This window comes from Aythya marila (assembly GCF_965140915.1).
Source record: "Aythya marila genome assembly, chromosome: 34".
Taxonomy (NCBI): Eukaryota; Metazoa; Chordata; class Aves; order Anseriformes; family Anatidae; genus Aythya; species Aythya marila.
Window position 1 is genome coordinate 379,848 of NC_139075.1, and position 18,226 is coordinate 398,073.

An 18,226-nucleotide genomic window follows, 5' to 3' on the forward strand; every position below is an offset into this window, starting at 1 on the left:
GGCTTTCCCATAGTTTTTTATTGACGTGGGGCACAAACACACTTCCAGCTGAAAACCTCCCACCTGGAGGTCAGAGGATGCAAAGGGTTGAGGTGGAAGGGAAGGGATGGAGCCCGGCTGCTCAAGCCACTTGTTTTGTCCCTTTTCTGCTCGGTTTCTGCTGTTGGGAATCCAACGCATTTCCTGTAATTGCACAGCTCAGCACCTGAAACATTCAGCTGGGAACCCCAGGGTGATTTCTGCTGTCTGTGGGCTAGGATGAATCTTAAGCTGTACCAGGCAGCTTCCTAAAGCTGTCAGAGTCTTGGCTCAAGCTCTGGGTAAATGGTCACACCTAAGAAGGCTGTATTAAGGGCTTTGTCTCAGCCCCCACCCCTTCCAGCTCAGATTCGTCCTTGCAGGTGAGCTGTTTTGGTTTTGCTGTTTGCTAATGTGACCCAGGAACATTTCCAACCCCTCCATCTCCCCTCTACAGAGCAGGGTAAACAGCTGAGGCTGCCTTCAGGGCACGGCTGTTTTGCTTCACATCCCTTGTACTCCCAGCACAGGGACAATGAAAAGAAAAATACTAACTCAGCAGCTCTCCCTGGAGGTGCAGGGGCCCTGTTTTGACTTTGCAGCCCCTGGGCAGAAAGGTGCTACTGGAGCACATTCCTCAGCAAGGCAGAGGGGTCATGTCCCCAGGGGATGTGGCTTCATCTGAGCCTGAAGTCTGCTGGAGGCTGCACCAGCAAATCCCAGCTGTAGGATTTCCTGATGGGATTTCCTCCTGCTGTGCACTACAGCCCTGGCTGCTGGAACCAAGATACATCAAGACAGCAAGGGAGGATGCTTGATGGCAGCGCAGCTATTGCACTTGCGGAGGGGGAGTTTACTGAAGCCAGCACTTTGAGGAAAGGATGAATTTGAAACCTTTTGGAGGAGATGAAAAGTAGAAAAAAAAATCAATGCAAGAAAAGTGCACCGTTGCAGGTAAGTGTTGTACATACTTGTTTTAGGACGCTTTTCTTTAAACTGAAGGCTCTGTGCAGAGCTGGGGAGCTCATTCTTCCATAAGCACTGCTGTAAAGTTTGGAATTAATATAGAGCAGGGCAGCATGGTCACTCTGTGTCTTATTGTGGCAGCTCAATGTGTGAGCCCTTCTCTCAGCAAGCTGTGAATCTGTATGTAAAAACTTGCCAGTAAACGTCCTGTTTCTGTGTGCTAAATGTCTTATTTCTGTGTGCACCCCTGCTTTAGACCCTGGAGCCCAGGTGGGCATGGGTTTGGCGTGTACATATTCACATGCATGAGGTATCCCAGGAGAAAACCCCACTTTCTGTAGCTTTTTACTGGGCAGGGCTTTGGTCCGAGGTCAGTGTTGGCCCATTTTCTCACCAAAACCGTTGTCCAGGGGTTGCAGAGCCGGTGCCACAGAGCCAGGGACAGCCCTTCCCAAACTGAGCTGCAGCAAGCCAGCAGCTGGGAGCACCAGGGGCCACAACCAAGGTCCCCTTCCAGGGCTGATGGTGCCATCCTGTGCCTACAGCTGCTTTCCCTGTGTCTCAACAGCCTGTGCAGCCCAACGCAGCGCTGGGACCAATCCTGCACTGGGCAGAAGCTCCAAATCCCCTTCCTGGTGGTTGTTGCATGCCTGAGCATCCTCCAGATTGGTGTCTGTGTGCTGGGAACATGGTGATGCCAGCGGTGGCAGAGGGAAAGGCGTGAGGTGCTGCCAGCCCACTCGTGTCCCCGTGGGAGGACTGGGATTTTAAGCAGTCCCTGTATTCAGTCACATCCTGGTTGCCTCTAGACTTCCGTGAAATAGGGCTATGACTCCTAACCAGATTTATCTTGACTACAGAACACCCAAGCTTAAGAGAAAGGACTTACAGCAGACAAATTAGGCGCAATTCAGATGCTTAATGCAGCTGTTTACTCTTCTGCAGTGGCAGCTGTTTATCGAGCCAGCTGCGATGCATCCCCATTTTAGTTGCATCCCCCATCCCCAGGAGAAATGCTGTTTCAGCAAAAGCTCCTGCTCTGTGCCCCTGGAAAACTGGAGTCTGCTTTAGTTTTGCTGCTTCCCCTGGGAAACTGGAAGCTTTTCTGCAGTGCCCTATTTCCCATTCTTATTTGCAAGAGAAGGCAAAGGTGTTGCTAAACAGGGGCTGACTGCAAACCTTGTTTTTAAAAACAAGTTTAAGCTGCAATATGCTTTTAAAACACAGTGAGCTGCACTTGGGAGGAAAAGGATGTATCTGATATATAGTCCTGGGTTCCTACTATTTTTCCCAGAAAGAGCAATAAACATTTTGGATGCACAGGTGTGACAGTATCAGGGGAGTGGCAGGCACAGGATGTTTCTATAGGATAGACTACAGGAATATGACAGCTGCTGTGTTGCTGGTTGGTCCTAGCATTTGATCTAAATTCTCTTTGCAGTCATCTGGGAGAAATGTACACCTCCAGGACTCACTTCACCTCACCTTAGGGAGACATCAACATCGATTGTGTTGAGTCAGGTCTTCTGGCACAGTGACAGCAAGGGTATCTTCTGTGGTTGGCTTGGCTGACGCCATCTGCACTCCAGCTATGTGAATTTGGGTAAGTTAACCCTGTTCTGAGCTAAAGCTGTTTTTAGCTCTGCTGTGTTTGGTTCATTTACTGCCCCTGCTCCCCATGATGCTCTCCAGTTTTACAGGACATTGTCTCCTCAGCAAAATACAAATCTGTACAGATTTGTCTTTAGGTCTGTAAATTCTGCTAATTTAGATAATAAATAACAGCACCTATGTGGCTGACCTGGCCTCCCAGTGCCATGCAACGCAGGTCTCTGCACCAAGCTCTTTAGGTATGGAGATCTACTTCATATCAGCCTTTGTGTCACGTTTGTATGAGTTAAGAAGTAATCCATGTTGTGCCTGGGTCAAAAGTACTGATAATATCGTAAAGTCCTGTGCTTTTCTTATCTTGTAAGTCTGGTATGGTTATTTATGTGCTGATGTACTTTCATCTATGTCTTATCTAATGTACTAAGGTTGCTGAGAGATTACAAATTGTTTTCTAAAGAAACACCTCAGGCTGCGTTATGATAGCTTTTTAAAATGTTGTTAAATATACTTTGGCTTCTGGCTTTATGACGAAAAGGTCAAGAACAGGGAAAAAAATCCCTGACTTTCCTCTTTTAGTAGCTTTTCCACATGAAGGTGAACCTTGACACGCTGCAGGAATGAGGCACCAAACTTGCATGAGTTTATGGCACATTGCTTTTTATTTAAAAGCCTTTTTTTTTAAAAAAAAAAAAAAAAAAAAAGCGCAGTTGCAGCCTGATCCAAAAGTACCCTCTGAAAACAGACCAAAGAAGGAAAATAGAGCAAGAAGCCTTAAAATCCCTAAAAATGCATGAAGCCAAAACATCTGCTCCACTCTCATCCCTGAAAAGACAAACACCTGTGACCTGCTGGGAGCAGGGGGCATCTTATCTCAGCACAGCTCTTGCTCTTTCTCCACTGTTTATCCCCCAACCCTGAACTGATAAATGGGGAGAAATGAGCCCAGATCCTTGGGAATTCGGCCTTGGAGAACTGCCTGGGGTCATTCTCCAAAGGGAAAAGACTCACTTCAGCCTCCAAAACAGTTACGTGCTGGGATCCCCCTCTCAGCCCATAAATACAGATGGGTTCTGGCCCTTTGTATCTTGATGGCATTACAGTGCACTGTGCACCGGTGTCTACTGAAGCCTTATACTTCTGTGCATCTGACGTGCCAGGCCATTGAATCTACACAGTCCAATAAATTTGATTGTCCCTTTCCTCCCCCTGGCTGGAGGCAGAGCCCCTCTAATTCTGGTCAGAACCTTCATTTCTGTGTCTGGAGGACTGCCCACTGGAAATCGGAGCAGCAAATTTCTTAGAATCAGTCAATTTAGAATTTCTAATTTCTTAGAATCAGTCTAGTCAATTTATCCACTGTGGGTTCCTCATGGTCTTTTCAGGTCATTACTGTCAATGAGCTGGCACATAATAATGGTGTGCTCCATACAAACTTCCACCATGTGGGTCCTGTACACTTGACTTCACCTGGATCTTTGGATAGATATTCGTTGTCTAGGTCATCATAAACCACCTCCAGCATGGCAAATTCTCATGGCTAGATTCCCCTGTCCATGGTGGTCTGCTTGCCTGTTTCACATCCAAGATCTTCTTTGAAGGGACACCTTTCCTTCAAGCCCAGCAGGAGACGCCTCCAGAGGGTGAAGATTTGTGCTCCTCTTCCAATTGCTTTATCAATGCCCCCTTCCCTAGCAAGGGATCCCAGCTGCCTGGTTCCTGCCTTCTAATTCCAGACTATTGGCTTTGCTGTCCCAGCACCAGAGCAGCCAGGTGACAAGGTGCTCACCTGGACGACAACCAAAATCTTTTTGCAAATCTCATAGTCCAAGGATATTCAGAGTTTTGAAGAGCTATCGTAACTCACCTGGAGGAGAAGGGGGAGGTGAAGAAGAAAGGGAGAGTGAACAAGTGGGAAAAATCCCTAGATTGGCTCCCTGAAGAGAAGGTAAAAGTTGTAATTATCAATAGCTTCTGAGACGTGGTTTCTGAATTATGGAATTGGGGGCGATGCTGAGTACAAATACCAGATTAGTCTCATGATCAGTAATTTTATCATACCATAAGCCAGCGTTACACCGTACACTAAAATAATAACCCTATACCAACACCTGGAAAGGATAAGCAGCAAGACAGGGAACACATACAGTATGTATGTATAGCACAGTCATGTGCTATATAACTCAGTTCAGAAAACAGGCTAATCATAATCAACATTATGATTAGCAACTATTAAACTGGTCTAATGCTTATAACAATTTCGCTCATCCTCCCTGCCCAGTGATATTCTTACATATTTCCAGGGATGGGGACTGCACTGCTTCCCTGGGCAGCTTGTACCAAGGCTTGACCCTCCTGTGAGGAATGTTTTAACAATTCATGTCCATAAAGAACAATTCTGTTTGAATCCTGTCTGCCTCTGGGCCCTGCACTGGCAATTTAATTCTTGAACCACAGATGCAGTGTGTCCCAGTCTCCCCCTCATTCTAGTCAATTTATCACTTCTTAAATTTATGAACCTGTTTGCTTTTGTTGTTCCGGACTTCTATTTCTAACACTGCTATAGATGTGTCTGTGAATGGCTGGGGAAGAATGTTTTAATTACTCGTGTGTCTGGGAGTTTCAGAACAACTGATAACAACTAGTGACTGTTATGGGATACTATGTGGATCTTTGGTATCTGGTTAGGGGGGGCCGAGAGATAAAGAGGAAGGAGAAAGAAGCTGAAGGACAGCTGGGAGACAAGACTTGAAGAGGATGTTCTATAAACTTGGCATGGTGCCCAGTAAGTACAAAGGGGGAGAGGAAGACTACGAGCCTTCAGCATGAAAGACCCCTAGAGACCCCCAGAAGAGACCCCAGAGGAGACTGCGCATGCTCCAGTAGGAGGGACTGCACCCCGGAAGCTAATTTTAATAATCTATTTTTTTTAGAAGTAATAATGAATATGTATTAGTCTAGGAGCATAAAAATCAGCTGCTTGATGTAACTGGTGTGCGTCCTGGTGGAGCGGAGACTCCCGGTGCACCCAGCGCTGCTTGCTTACCTCTATTCCTTTATATTCTTTCAATAAATCCTATTTTTTTATTTAATCCTAATTTGAATCCTGAGCCATTTATAACACTCCCCTCCATGAAGAAATTTGGGTCAGAACCTGGGAACGAAACAGAAAAAGATGAAGCACCAGACTCCAGCCTTGCTGCTTCCAGCCCCAGGACCCAAAGGGTTCAGGGTATCTATTTACTCATGCCTGTTACTGTTTTATGATGTGTTTATTCCATGTTTTATGAAGTATAGGTACACAATTCTTAGAAAACCATAAATTGTGTCCTCCAAAGTGTCAGGAGAGTTGCTGTCATCTCTACATTGATCCAAATGTCTCTCTTTCCTTTTTCTTTCCCAGAGTTCCAGTTATTTTCTCAATGCTGAATACCACAGGGTGCGGGAAGAGGAGTGCATGGGCTGCACCGAAGAAACAAGCTCAGACGCAGATAATGAAGCACATCTGTATGCAGGGGGCACAGCTTGACATACAGAAATACTGACAGTAGGAAGAAATCAGGATTTAAGGGACTTTCAGCTTGTGCAGGTAAGAAGTAAGATCAAGTAATATCTCCTCAGTCTTTCATATAGGGAGAGGCTTTGCTGATATACCAGTTTAGATTTTTTTTTTTGTCAGCTGTAATAATGTTCAGCAATGTTAAATGCATTATTTTTCCCAATCCATGCTTATATTTTTGAAAGAAAAATATGTTATTAAGGCATGCTTAAATAAAACTGCCTTTATTTATTTATTTATTTATTTATTTATTTATTTATTTATTTATTTTCCTCCCTTCCTCTCTCTCCTGGCTTTCTTTTGCTGTACTTGACACATCCTGAATCCACTTGGGAGACCTTGCGGGTACCTTGTGGCTGGTTGCCCTTGCTGTACTCGCACCGGTCTGCAACCAAACCCTTCTGGCAGCAGTACCAACCAGATGTCTTCTGCACCTAGCTCTGCCTCGATGCCTCCTTCCTAGAGTGGATGCTGTACTGCAGATACACAGCCTGGAAAGGAACAAGGGGAAGGAGCTACCCGTGTCAGAAAAGAACAGGGGCGCAGCAAGCACTCCCCAAAGAAGGAAAAAAAACCTCATTGGAATCTTATGTATGTTATTTGGAGCTGCTTTCTGCTGCAGCTGCTACCCACAAAGCACCAACCCCCTGATAATCCCTGTCTGAAGCCACATTTATTCAGTAGCAGTGAAGGAGAAAGCTCAGGAGAGGGAAAAAATCTTTTTTCTGTCCCACAGTTAGAAGTGATTTTGATTAATCTCCTCGTCCAACAGCTTTGGAGGAAATTAGAGCCAGGGAATCAAATGGAGAAGCAGGGGGAACCATAGCCTGGTTTGCATCAATCCATGAAGACTCCATGAAAAGATTTTAAGTGAGGGAAACTGAGGAATGGAGGAGGTTGAGACAGAGAGAGGTAGGGAGGAGTGGAGGGAGAGATGGACCTTGGGGAACTGTTGCAGACAGATGCGATGAGAAGACCAGGAATCATGGAAAGTGTTTTGAGAGGATATGGAAGATATGACAGTGTGTGACTGGAGGTACATGGGGTGGTGCTGGTGGAGAGTATGGGGGCTATGATCATGAAGACCTTGCAGGTGCAGAAATTGTCAATTCAGCTGCAGAGAAAAAAGTCAAAGGTGATATTGAAATGGATGCATGCATTGCCATCTCTGTAATATTTAATACCTCTGTTGCTAGCTTTTCTCTTTTTGTACCACCTGCATAAGGTCTGGGAGATTCTGGAGGTTGTTAAAGGACATTAAAGACAAATTAAAATTCCTGCATACAAGTCCCAAGATCTAAGTTACTGAAAGGGGCGAGACCCTTCACAGTGCTTGTGACTCTGCAGGCCCTGACCACTGGAAGCAGCATCTCAGCTCCACTGTAGGGTTATGAAGATTGTTTTTCACCAGCAAGACTGGCAGATGGCTCATCCTCTGTGAAGATGTGATTTGTATAGTCAGTATGAATTGCCCATTCTAGCAGAGCAGCCAACAGTTTTTAGAAATTATGCTTAAATAAGCAAAATAGCTCAAAATAAATGCAAAAAGTGTGTTTTAGGACAGCTTCTTAGGATTATTCTCTGGGTAGTGTCTTCTCTAAGCTACTCAAGTGGAACAACACCTGTGTGTTTTTTTAAGGAGCAGCCAGCCCCTGTCCCTTGGAAGGGCTGACCCTGCCACTTGCCATCTGCAGTTCCTGAAGCCATTTTGTTGGGTCACGACTCTGCTAACCAAACCTGTCCTTTGGCATTTGCTTTGGGAAATTTCTGAGATGCTTCTGCCACCTTTTATCCTCATGCCAAAGTTTCGGTACAAGAGGGTTTAGGATAAACCAATAGCATGGACAATCACCATCAGGATTTACGTAAACCTTTTCAAAGAGCTCAAATACAAAATTACCTGCACTGTGTAACATAGCCTCTTAAACCAATCTCCCCAGCACAAGAACAAGGCAGGGAAATGTAAGCCTAATTGTTTGCAAGGGCTGCAAGTGATTCCAAGGACCCACGGATAATCCAGCTCTTTGAATTAAGTTTGCCAAGAGGCAGAGCAAACAAAGAGATACAGGGCTGCATGGAGCTGCTCCAGGCAGGGAATAAAAGAAATGCAGGAACTGTTTGAAAAGCCACACCAAAAACAAACAGGTTTGCAAACAAGCACAGTTAGAGGAGGTGAAGGGATCTTTGGAGGCGCTTCAAACATTCAAAATGAGATTTTCCTTCATGTCTCCCCAAGCTGCTTGGACTCTGACAACACCTCAGTGCTGCAATTCACTTTGTTGCCTTCTTGGGAGGTGGGGAACGGCTTGGTTTGGGGCAACTGGAATACACGGGGACATGATGACATGGTGACACGGACTTCCTTATGGCTTATCCCAATGGGGACTATTGTGCTCACCAGCCTGGAGGGCTGCATTTATAAGCACCTGAGAATTAGACATGTCAATTTCTTTATGCATCCCTTTATGTTCAGAGGGGAAGGGCAGAGTGTCATGTCTCACAGCAGCAGGCATTTGATGTTCCTCATAATCCCATCTGGACATGCTGCTGCTCAGCATCACTTATCACAGGACCACCACTAGGTGCCTCCAGAGGAGACCCAGAAGCCTGCCTTACGCTGAGACAAATCTCCCTTCTGCAGTCTACATCTAATTAACAAGTCATTAGGTACCCAGAGAGGGTAGTGCATTACCACTGCATCGCCTTTAGGTGAGATCTGTGAAAAAAATAAATCTCTTTTCCTTTCAGTTCCAAACCTGATATTGACATTTTGGTGCCTTATTTATTTTTAATTTCCACCCAAGTAGGGATTTGGTCTTTTTGGAGCTGGAGCAACAGAGTGATTGCACAGGCTGCTCGGAAGTGTGGCGTGTTTGACTTCTGTTCCCCTTTGGCATGAATGTTTTTTCTTTAATGAGACTTCACTCAGTTATCATAACCTTAATTAGGTTAATTTAAATTAAAGTAATAATTTCAATTAATGACTTTAATTGATTTTAAATAATTTTAATTTCCTTTGAATTCAGGTTTCATTGGATTCATTTGGGGCTTCTTTCTCGGTGCTCAAAAAGGAATTTATTATTCATACATCATAATTACATTTTAAAAGACAAGCATGCCTTAATTCTTTCTTAGCTTTTTGTCCTGGTTTTGGCTAGGGTAGAATTATTTTTTCCTCCTAGTAGCTGGTATGGTGCTGTGTTTTGGATTTAGGATGAGAATAGTCTCTATCCTAGCCAAAACCAGGATACTTTTAAATACTTCTTACTTTCTGTTAATTGTGCTGTAACAAGCATAATTTGAAATTGTTGCATATTAGTATTTTTACTTGACAATCTTGAAAATTACAGTTTTTTCCTTAAAGTTTGACTTAAAACACTTGGTTACATTTTAAAATCCTCTCTTTTTTTTTTTTTTTTTTTTTTTTCCCCAGTAGCATGGATGATTTTATGCTACTTTTTTAATTTTAATTTTAATTTTATGATTTTCAACATATCTAAAACTTAGTATCATATTTTTCATTTTTGTCTCTATCTTAACTAACCAAACATTTTTTACTGTTTTACTGCCTTCTAAATATGATGAGATGTATATTTCTAAAATACAGATGATGACCTTATTTTTTAAATAACTGTACATCTAAGATAGGGTGTTTACAAGCACATTAATTGCCCATTTTAAAATGATCATTTAGGCTAGTATATTTACTTACTGGAGTCAGGCAAGTCTAGTTATTTATTAACTGCTGATTATAAAAAGACAGCTAGATTCTCTTTAGGTCTGTTCTGAAGAAGGTAGATTCTCTTATGAACTGCAAGGAAAAAATATTTTTTTGCAATTTTTGGGGGGCTTTCCTTGAAGCTTTTAGTTTTATTTAACTTTTTTCTTAGTTTAGAGCAACAAAGGTGATGGGTAGTCCCAGGGATTAATTGCATTCCTTGCTTCTGCTGTTAATTGATTGCCTGTGTTCAGTTAACATTCCTCTTTGAAGTGTTTAAACATTTCTTAATTCCCATTTTTTCTCCTGTTTGCTTTGAAAACAGGACGTGATCAAAAGGGAAACTGCTGTTTTAGTTGTTTGTCTTATAAACAACTGTCCTATGCACTCAAAGCCAATATTTGCTACTACTCAGGCACTTTTCACACACACCATGTACTTAACTTATTTTTTCAGTGTACTTAATCAGAACATTGTGTTACATAAGTTTTTCAAAATACCTTTTTTTTTTTTTTTTAATAATAATAAAAAAAGCTTCAAGAAATTGTTTATTGCATTCATCCCTAGTGTAGCATTTAGAAAATACCTTTAATTTCACATGTGACTATGTGGCTGCCTTATTTACTAAAAGTATTGGTTGGCGTTTGCTTGCTTCTAATTAAGGCCATTAAACATCCCTGTCCTTGGAGTGGAGCACCATATAATGCCTCACTGGAGAAAGAATTTCCCTTATTCCTCTCCCTGTAGTTCAGTTGTTCAGTTAAGAAGGTTTTTCATGAAGAAGAGGAAGAGTAACCAAGAATTACCCCATCCTTTATTGCTGCAGAGGCAACTCTTCTTTTCATGGCAGGTTATTTTTTTAATGTCACAGGTGGATTTGCTAAATTGCCTTTTATTTATTTTTTTTCCCTTTTTTCTTTTCCGGAGTAGCACTGAGCTCCATTCTCCTCCTTTTGGAGGATACAGCATTTTTTAAGATGCAATCTCAGCATAGTTTGACATAATGGAAAGGACCTTCAGCTCATGGGAATAGAATGGGTTTTTCAAAGCGGCTGTGGGAAATATAAATGGTAAGAAACGCAGGCACTGCAGTAGGACTCCTTGGGTCTTTCTGGGGGCTTTAAATAGTATATTTGGAGGAAAATAGAGAGTTACATGGGAAAATAAAGGGGCATGGGAGAAAACTGGGATTCTTGCAGGGGGTCTGGGTTCAGGGCAGAGGATGTGGGGGACCGGCTTTGATCTCTGCTGTGCTCCCAAAACACCAGCCCCCTCTACCCGCCCCCTTCCCCCCTGCAAGAAAGGGAGGGCTGCTGGACTTTGGAGCTTGTTAATCATTGCTCCAGAACGGCAGCACAAGGGTAGGAAAACTTTTCCTCTCCTTTTTATTCTCTCTCCAGCCCCTGGAAGCCTTGAGGTCCTACAGCTCCTGCAGCAGAGTAAAGCTGTGTCTTGGGTACCGGACAGGGAATTTTTGGCTTCCAGCTGCCTCCTGTCTCCCTGGCCTGCCCAAGATCCTGCTAAGATAACTGCTATACACCCATCCAAGCTGTGAGGGCAGGTAAACACCTGGGGCAGCAAGGGAGAAAGAAGAGACATTGGTCCATTAGCAGGAATTTAGCCCCAGGGCTTCTTAAATGCCCTATAACCCAGCAGTTCCCCATCTGGACAACCTGCTGTTGACGTAGGATCCTCAAGAGGAAGTATCAGAGAGTGTGTGTCACTGCATAACACACCCCTACCCTGATGTTTGGCAAATGGGATGGATGGGGTCCTCTTTGGGGCCTGCTATGTGGGAAGATGTTTCCTAGCTTGGAGTCAGAACTCTGTCTCTCTCCCTCCCCGGTGTAGGGCTGCAGAGCTGCATTGCCCCGTCCCTATCTGGGCACAATGCCAGTTCACTACGTGACGTACAAAGGCATTAAATTCCCCCCTGCCTACAACTCTGAGCACAGCTTGAGTTTTGCCCACAACGAGTTCTTGGTGCGGGATGATGATGTCTTCAACGTGACCTACCCCAAGTCTGGTATGGCAGGGGTGGCTGAGGGGGCGGGGGGGGCAGGGGTGGGGGGGAGACTGGAGGAGTGCTCTGTAGGTATCAGGGGAAGGTCTGTGGCAGAAAATAGGTTGGGATTGTGGAATCATCTCCAGGGGCTGTTTGGAGGGTGAGTCTTCTCTTGTGGTGGGGAACAGGAATGTTTTGGGTGAGATTTCCTTTTCCTTTCCTTTTCCTTTTCCTTTTTTTCCTTTTCCTTTTCCTTTTCCTTTTCCTTTTCCTTTTCCTTTTCCTTTTCCTTTTCCTTTTCCTTTTCCTTTTCCTTTTCCTTTTCCTTTTCCTTTTCCTTTTCCTTTTCCTTTTCCTTTTCCTTTTCCTTTTCCTTTCCTTTCCTTCCTTCTTGCTTCTTTTCTTCCTTCTTCCTTTTCTTCCTTCTTCCATTTTCCTTCAAGCTTCTTCTTCCCTTCCCCTACAGTGATTTCGCACAGGCAAGGGAGAACCTTTTCCTAGGGAGCACAGCCTTGGTGATGAGGGTGCCAGTGAGGTCCACCCATCCCAACCCCCTGGGCAAGTCCCTGCATCTCTGCTATCCCTGGCAGGCACTGTGTGGATGACCGAGATCTTGAGCCTCATTCGCAGCCGTGGCCACCCCAGCTGGAGCCAAACCATCCTCAATTCGGACCGCATGCCTTGGTTCTCCACCCGTCTGGGCCTGGAGGCAGCCCTCAGCTACCCCTCACCTCGTCTGCTGACTTGCCACCTCCCTAGGCACATCTTCCCCAAGTCTTTCTCCCATTCCACTGCCAAGGTGGGACGGGCACCCACGCAGAGCTTGAAGGGGACTGGGAGGCTGGGAGGGCCACTGCCCATGATCGGGGAAATCTTGGGGTAAGGAGGCCTTGGGGAGTGAGAACTTTGGTGTTGGCCTAGGGTGGGAGTCCTACACACCCCCCAGATGGAAATATGCAACCCCCTGTCTCACATCTTGCATCTTTGGATATTCTGGGGAAGCTCCGATGACTCTAGGGAACTAGTGTGTTCATGGACCCCTGCCCAAGGTCTGTGTGATGGAGCACAGCGTTGATCCTTCTGTGCCAGACCCCTCAATTTACAGAGCCAGTGACAGTGCCAGCAATTTGCCTTCCCTTAGTAGGAGTGTCTCACTCCTGTATGCACTCTACCCCAGGTTATTTACACCCTACGGGATCCTCGAGATGTCGTTGTCTCCTACTACTACTTCTCCAAGATGTGCAGCAGCTATGAGGACCCCACATCCTTTGACCAGTTCCTGAGGGACTTTCTCAATGGAGAGCGTGAGTGTGGTTTGTGGCTTGCTCAGAGCATTTGTGTGTGTGGGTCTCTCATCACCTCTGACTCAGGGCTCTTTTCCTATGGTCCACTGATGATGGCTGTGAAGCCGAGCTTCCCCCAGAAGAGGGGTGAATGGCTCAGGAAGAAAAAAAAAAAAAACAAAAAACAAACACAAAAATACTTCTGGAGAGAGGCCCACAGGCCCACAAAGCTCTGCTGGGCTCTGAAACAGATGGAAATTCCATTTCCCTGCCTTCTTCTACAGGGTTCAGATGTCTTCAGGAAGTCGTGGTCAGCAAACCCTATAAAACCCTGGCAGGATCTGACCCATGCCCCTTCTGCCTTTTGTCTCTCATCAGTGCCCCATGGCTCCTGGTTTGAACACGTCCAAGGCTGGATGGAGATGAAGGACCAGGAAAACTTCTTCTTCATCACCTACGAAGAGCTGAAACAGGTAGAGACCTTGGCGGACCCACCAGCTCCAAATATGCTGATGTGTCACAAGCCCCTGGGTGCTAACAGGCTCCATCTGTTCCCCCAGGACCTGCAAGGCAGTGTGAGACGCATCTGCCAGTTCTTGGGACAGGATTTAGATGATGCTGCTGTCTCCTCGGTAGTTCGAAATGCCTCCTTCTCAGCCATGAGGGAGAACCCCATGTGCAGCTCTGTCCTGCTCCCTGCAGACATCATGGACCAGACTAAGGGACAGTTTCTGAGGAAGGGTGAGCAGGGTGGGCCCATGGAGGGTGAAGCAGTGGGGCTTTGGTGTCCCCAGGGGGACAGACAGACAGAGGGTGTCTGGAGGGCCACAGCACCTGCATTTGGGAGTGTAGAATGGTGTCCATGGGGAACATATCTCATTTTGGACAGCCCCTCAGGGTGGTAACTGGACCCAGGGGTTGTGCCTGTGCCTTTGAGCAGAAAGGGGGGCTGTGCACTGGGATGTGCTCTGAGATCGAAATGTTCCTTCCACAGGCATCTGCGGGGACTGGAAGAACCATTTCACAGTGGCACAGAGTGAGACCTTTGACAGGATCTATCAGGACAGGATGCAGGGCCTGAACATGGCCTTTCCGTGGGACAGACATTAGGATCCAGACCTAACTGAAGCCAGCTGAGCACTGGATATAAACCAGCTATTGGCACCAGGGTTACCTGTCTCTTTTCTGCCACTGCCTTGGACCCAGGGATACAAACGTCTCTAAACCTCGGCGTACAAGCAGTTAATTTGCACCCCTTCTGCTTGGGGATTGAACCTCCTGAGTTGTACCTCTCTTGTCTGTTCCATCTCTTGACCTTTTTTAGCCTTGAGATAAGCTCTGGGCACCCTCTGGGGTAGGACACATCTCCCTGCCCTCCAACTTGTTACTCTCCTGCTGCTAGAGGAGGGTAGCACACCCCTGAAAGTACACAGGTGAAACATGTCCTATCCATGGAGCACAGATCAGGTCAGCTTTTTCAGTAGCTTCAGCCAGCTAAGATGTTTCCCTGGGACTTCTCACTGAATGCACTGTGGTCTCTTACTTCAAGGTTCAGTTACTCAGACTCCTTTTCCAGCAGGAGAAGAGCTCAAAGAAAATAGAACAAATAGAGCTGTTTTAGCAAAAAAGTTCAGTTCATGGTTACCCTTTCTCCCCCTAACTCACTCCTAAATGCAGGGCCCTCATTAACAGGTAGGAACTAATATATGCTCAGGGCAAGTGCTAGGTGCTTTTATAGCCTCTGGAGGGAGAATGCAAAGCGAGTACACTTCACTTGTATGCATCTCCTCAGACACACGGAGAGCATCCTTCACGTTTTTATACCCTTACATCTCACCTCAGATCAACCAGCTGCAGTTATAAATCCTACCTTGCAGTGGGGCACAGATATCAGGTCTCAAATTAGATATCTTTTTACACTTGATTCAGTTCTCACCTGTTCACTCTGTCGTAAAAACATGCACACTAATCCTGCCCAACCCTCTCTGCTAGACTGACCCACTTGTTTTCCCCAGGGAAAACCAGAGCACAGCTTTGCTCACACCAGAGCCTGTCCCAGATGAGCTTAGCAGAGCTGTAGCAAACTGCTTTTGCCTCTCAAAGCTCTAGCACTATTCTGGCCAGCTCTGACTCCCTCTGCACACACTTCCCTGTCACTCCCCGGTACACCCAACACATCTGATCTTCTTCCTATATAAAATAACTCTGGCAGCCGTGAAAAAGATCCCTTTATTTCAAACATTTTGATCTGAAAAACACAGCACATCTATCCTTACACCTAAAAAAGGCAAAGAGCATCTCCTGGTAAAGCACTGTGAAAAACATCCAATGCAGTAGGTCTGATGACAAAAGGACAAATGGCTGAGTTCTCACTGTAAGAACGTCAATGATACAGTAGCTTTATCCTGGCATGTCTGAGAAAGTGGTGATATTATTGAAAGATAGCATGAGCACTGATGATCAAGATGATCAAGTCAAACTGCCAAGGCACTTCAGGGTAAACTAAATGTTAAACAGCATTATCCAAACACCTCTTGCCATGGTTTTGGCTGTCATAGAGATAATTTATTTACACAGAGACTTGTATGATACTGGGTTTTGGATTTTTGATGAAGATAGTGGTGATGACACACCAGTGTTTTAGTTGTCGCAGAGCAGTGCTTGCACAGAGTCAAGGACATTTCAGCTTCTCATGCTGTCCTGAAAGTAAGGAGGCTGGGGGTGCACAAGGAGCTGGGAGAGGACAGAACCAGAACAGCTGACCCCAAATGGCCAAAGGGGTATCCTATACCATGTTCAGCAGTAAAAGCTAGCGTAAAGAAGGAGGAGAAGGCGACACTTGGAGGGATGGTGTTTGTCTTCCCAAGTAAGTTACACACGATGAGCCCTGCTTTATGTGATGTGTCTGAACACCTGCCCACTGATGGGTAGGAGTAAATTAATTCATTCTTCTGCGTTGCTTGCATACAAAGCTTTTTCTTTATCTAGTCAACTGTCCTTTTCTCAACCTGTGAGTTCTTGCACTTTTACCTGTCCTGGTAAAAGACTCTTCTGGTAGAGAGTGAGCAAGCAGTTTTTTGGTGCTGAGCTGCCTACTGGATTAAAACACATCACTTTTGAACACTGACAGTCATGAGGCGTCAACCACCCCTCTAGAAAGCTTATTCCAGTACTGACCACCCTCACAGCAAAGAATTTTTTCCTAATATCTAGTCTGAACCTCCCCTGCTGCAGCTTTGTGCCATTCCCATGAATCCTATCATCAGCTTCTAGGGAGAAGAGGCTGACACTTCACTCCGTGTGTCCCTTCCTCAGGAAGCTGCAGAGAGCAATGAGGTTGTCTCTTGGCCTTCTTGTCTTCAAACTAGACAACCCAAGTGTCCACAGCCTCTCCTGTGGGAGAATCACCTCTTTTTGCCAGCTGGCTATGCTGCGTTTAACGCATATCAAATATATATATATATATATATATTTTTTTTTGACAAAAAAATAAATAAATATATATATATATATTGGTTGGCCTTGTCATAGAAGGAGATTGATCTACTAAAGCAGGATTTTCCCTTGATGACTCATGTTGACTCTGCCTGATAACAGCTTTGTTCCTTAATGTCATTCAATAACTCCCAGGACAGTCTTCTGCACAACTTTTCCAGGATGGAGGTCAAACTAACATGTCTGTAGTTTCCTGGGTCTTCTCTCATGCCCTTTTTATGGCTCGGTGTAACATTGCCTAGCTTCCAGTCAGCAGGGACCTCTACGCACTCCCAAGATCTTTGGTAAGTTGTAGAGAGGGGTACAGCTGCTTCCTTCACCTGAAGAGCAGCACAGAGGAATTCCAGCCTCTCTAGCCAGTAAGGAAGGGGTCTGAAAAAATGTCTCTATACTAACTAAATTAGAATAAACCAGAGGAGTTAGAGATGTAGGGCTAGGCTGGGGGTGCAGCAGGAACTGGGAGAGGACAGAACCAGGACAGCTGACCCAAACTGGCCAAAGGGGTATTCCATACCATATGGCATCATGCTGAACAATTAATATGGGGGGCTGGCCAGGGTTGTGGGGGCTGCTCTGGGACAGAGGCTGATAGGATTGATAGGGATACAGTGTTCAGGAAAAAATCATCCAGAAGAACAAAATCACACCAAATTACTAAGGAGAGAATATGACAGAATGGCTTATTGGGTCATAATTAAAAAGCCAACAGTCCAAAATGAAATACATAGATCAAAGGTTATATCAGGTAATAAGAATACATTGCGTAATCACATCTGCAACAAGGGAAAGAGTAAGGAAAGAGTTTACCAGCAATGCAGAGAAGAAGAGAAGCTAGTGAAAGTGTATACAAGTGTTTAATTTTTTCGCACTTTCTTCCATTCTTACTAAAATATTTACTATTTTGACAGGGCTAAAATAATTACAAGTAACAATAAAGGTGGAAATCAAGTTGAAATACTGGGTGTACACCCAGGAAAGACAGATATTTTAATCCTAATTTGAAATCCCAATCCTTTCAAAAATAACCCTTTAATATTTTTGTGAAATGGCAATGATCGTCATCAACAATACTTGTGAGATGGGGGAGATTCCAGGTAACTGGCTGGTTTGACCTGGTGTGTATGCTTAGGAATGAATGAATGAATAAATGGATGAATGAGAGAAAAAATATGATCATGATAGGAAAGAAGAAAGGGTGGAAAGAAGGAAGGGAGGCTGGGAAGAAAGGAAGGAAGCAACCCCAGTGTATTTTAGAAGATTTAGTCTAAGTTCAGTTCCTGGAAAAATACGGAGCAAAGAGCCAATACTTCTATTTGTAGTCACCTAGTAGATAACATTCTAGGAGTTATCAGTGAACACAGGTTTGTTGAGTTTAGCTATCAAGTGAGCAATCAACTGTACAAATACAAATCGGGAATTACTGGCCAACACAGACAGACAGAACCTAAGGATCAGTATCAAAGCACAACAGGCTGCAGATCAGTAACATATGGGTGTTGTGAAAACAAAACAAAACAAAACAAAACAAAAAAACACACAAACCTCATCTGAGACTTCTATAACAAGGGTTCTCA

General features: G+C 44.8%; 1 protein-coding gene across 1 annotated transcript; it reads left to right on the plus strand.

The window, feature by feature from the left end:
* The first annotated feature begins 919 nt into the window (after nt 1–919).
* On the plus strand, nt 920–16,316 carry LOC309889298 (sulfotransferase 2B1-like). Its single transcript, XM_082782065.1, has 9 exons — nt 920–972; nt 5,996–6,181; nt 11,270–11,430; nt 11,721–11,895; nt 12,465–12,673; nt 13,052–13,178; nt 13,536–13,630; nt 13,718–13,898; nt 14,152–16,316. The coding sequence occupies exons 4-9, from the start codon at nt 11,760–11,762 to the stop codon at nt 14,265–14,267; spliced, it is 864 nt and encodes a 287-aa protein (XP_082638191.1). The 5' UTR covers nt 920–972; nt 5,996–6,181; nt 11,270–11,430; nt 11,721–11,759; the 3' UTR covers nt 14,268–16,316.
* The last annotated feature ends 1,910 nt before the right edge of the window (nt 16,317–18,226 follow it).

Excerpts from the sequence above, each read along its gene's own strand:
- LOC309889298 (XM_082782065.1), top strand. The coding sequence starts at position 11,760 with ATGCCAGTTCACTACGTGACGTACAAAGGCATTAAATTCCCCCCTGCC. Across the intron at positions 13,179-13,535 it reads GGACTTTCTCAATGGAGAGC|TGCCCCATGGCTCCTGGTTT; the intron begins GTGAGTGTGGTT and ends GTCTCTCATCAG. Across the intron at positions 13,631-13,717 it reads CCTACGAAGAGCTGAAACAG|GACCTGCAAGGCAGTGTGAG; the intron begins GTAGAGACCTTG and ends CTGTTCCCCCAG.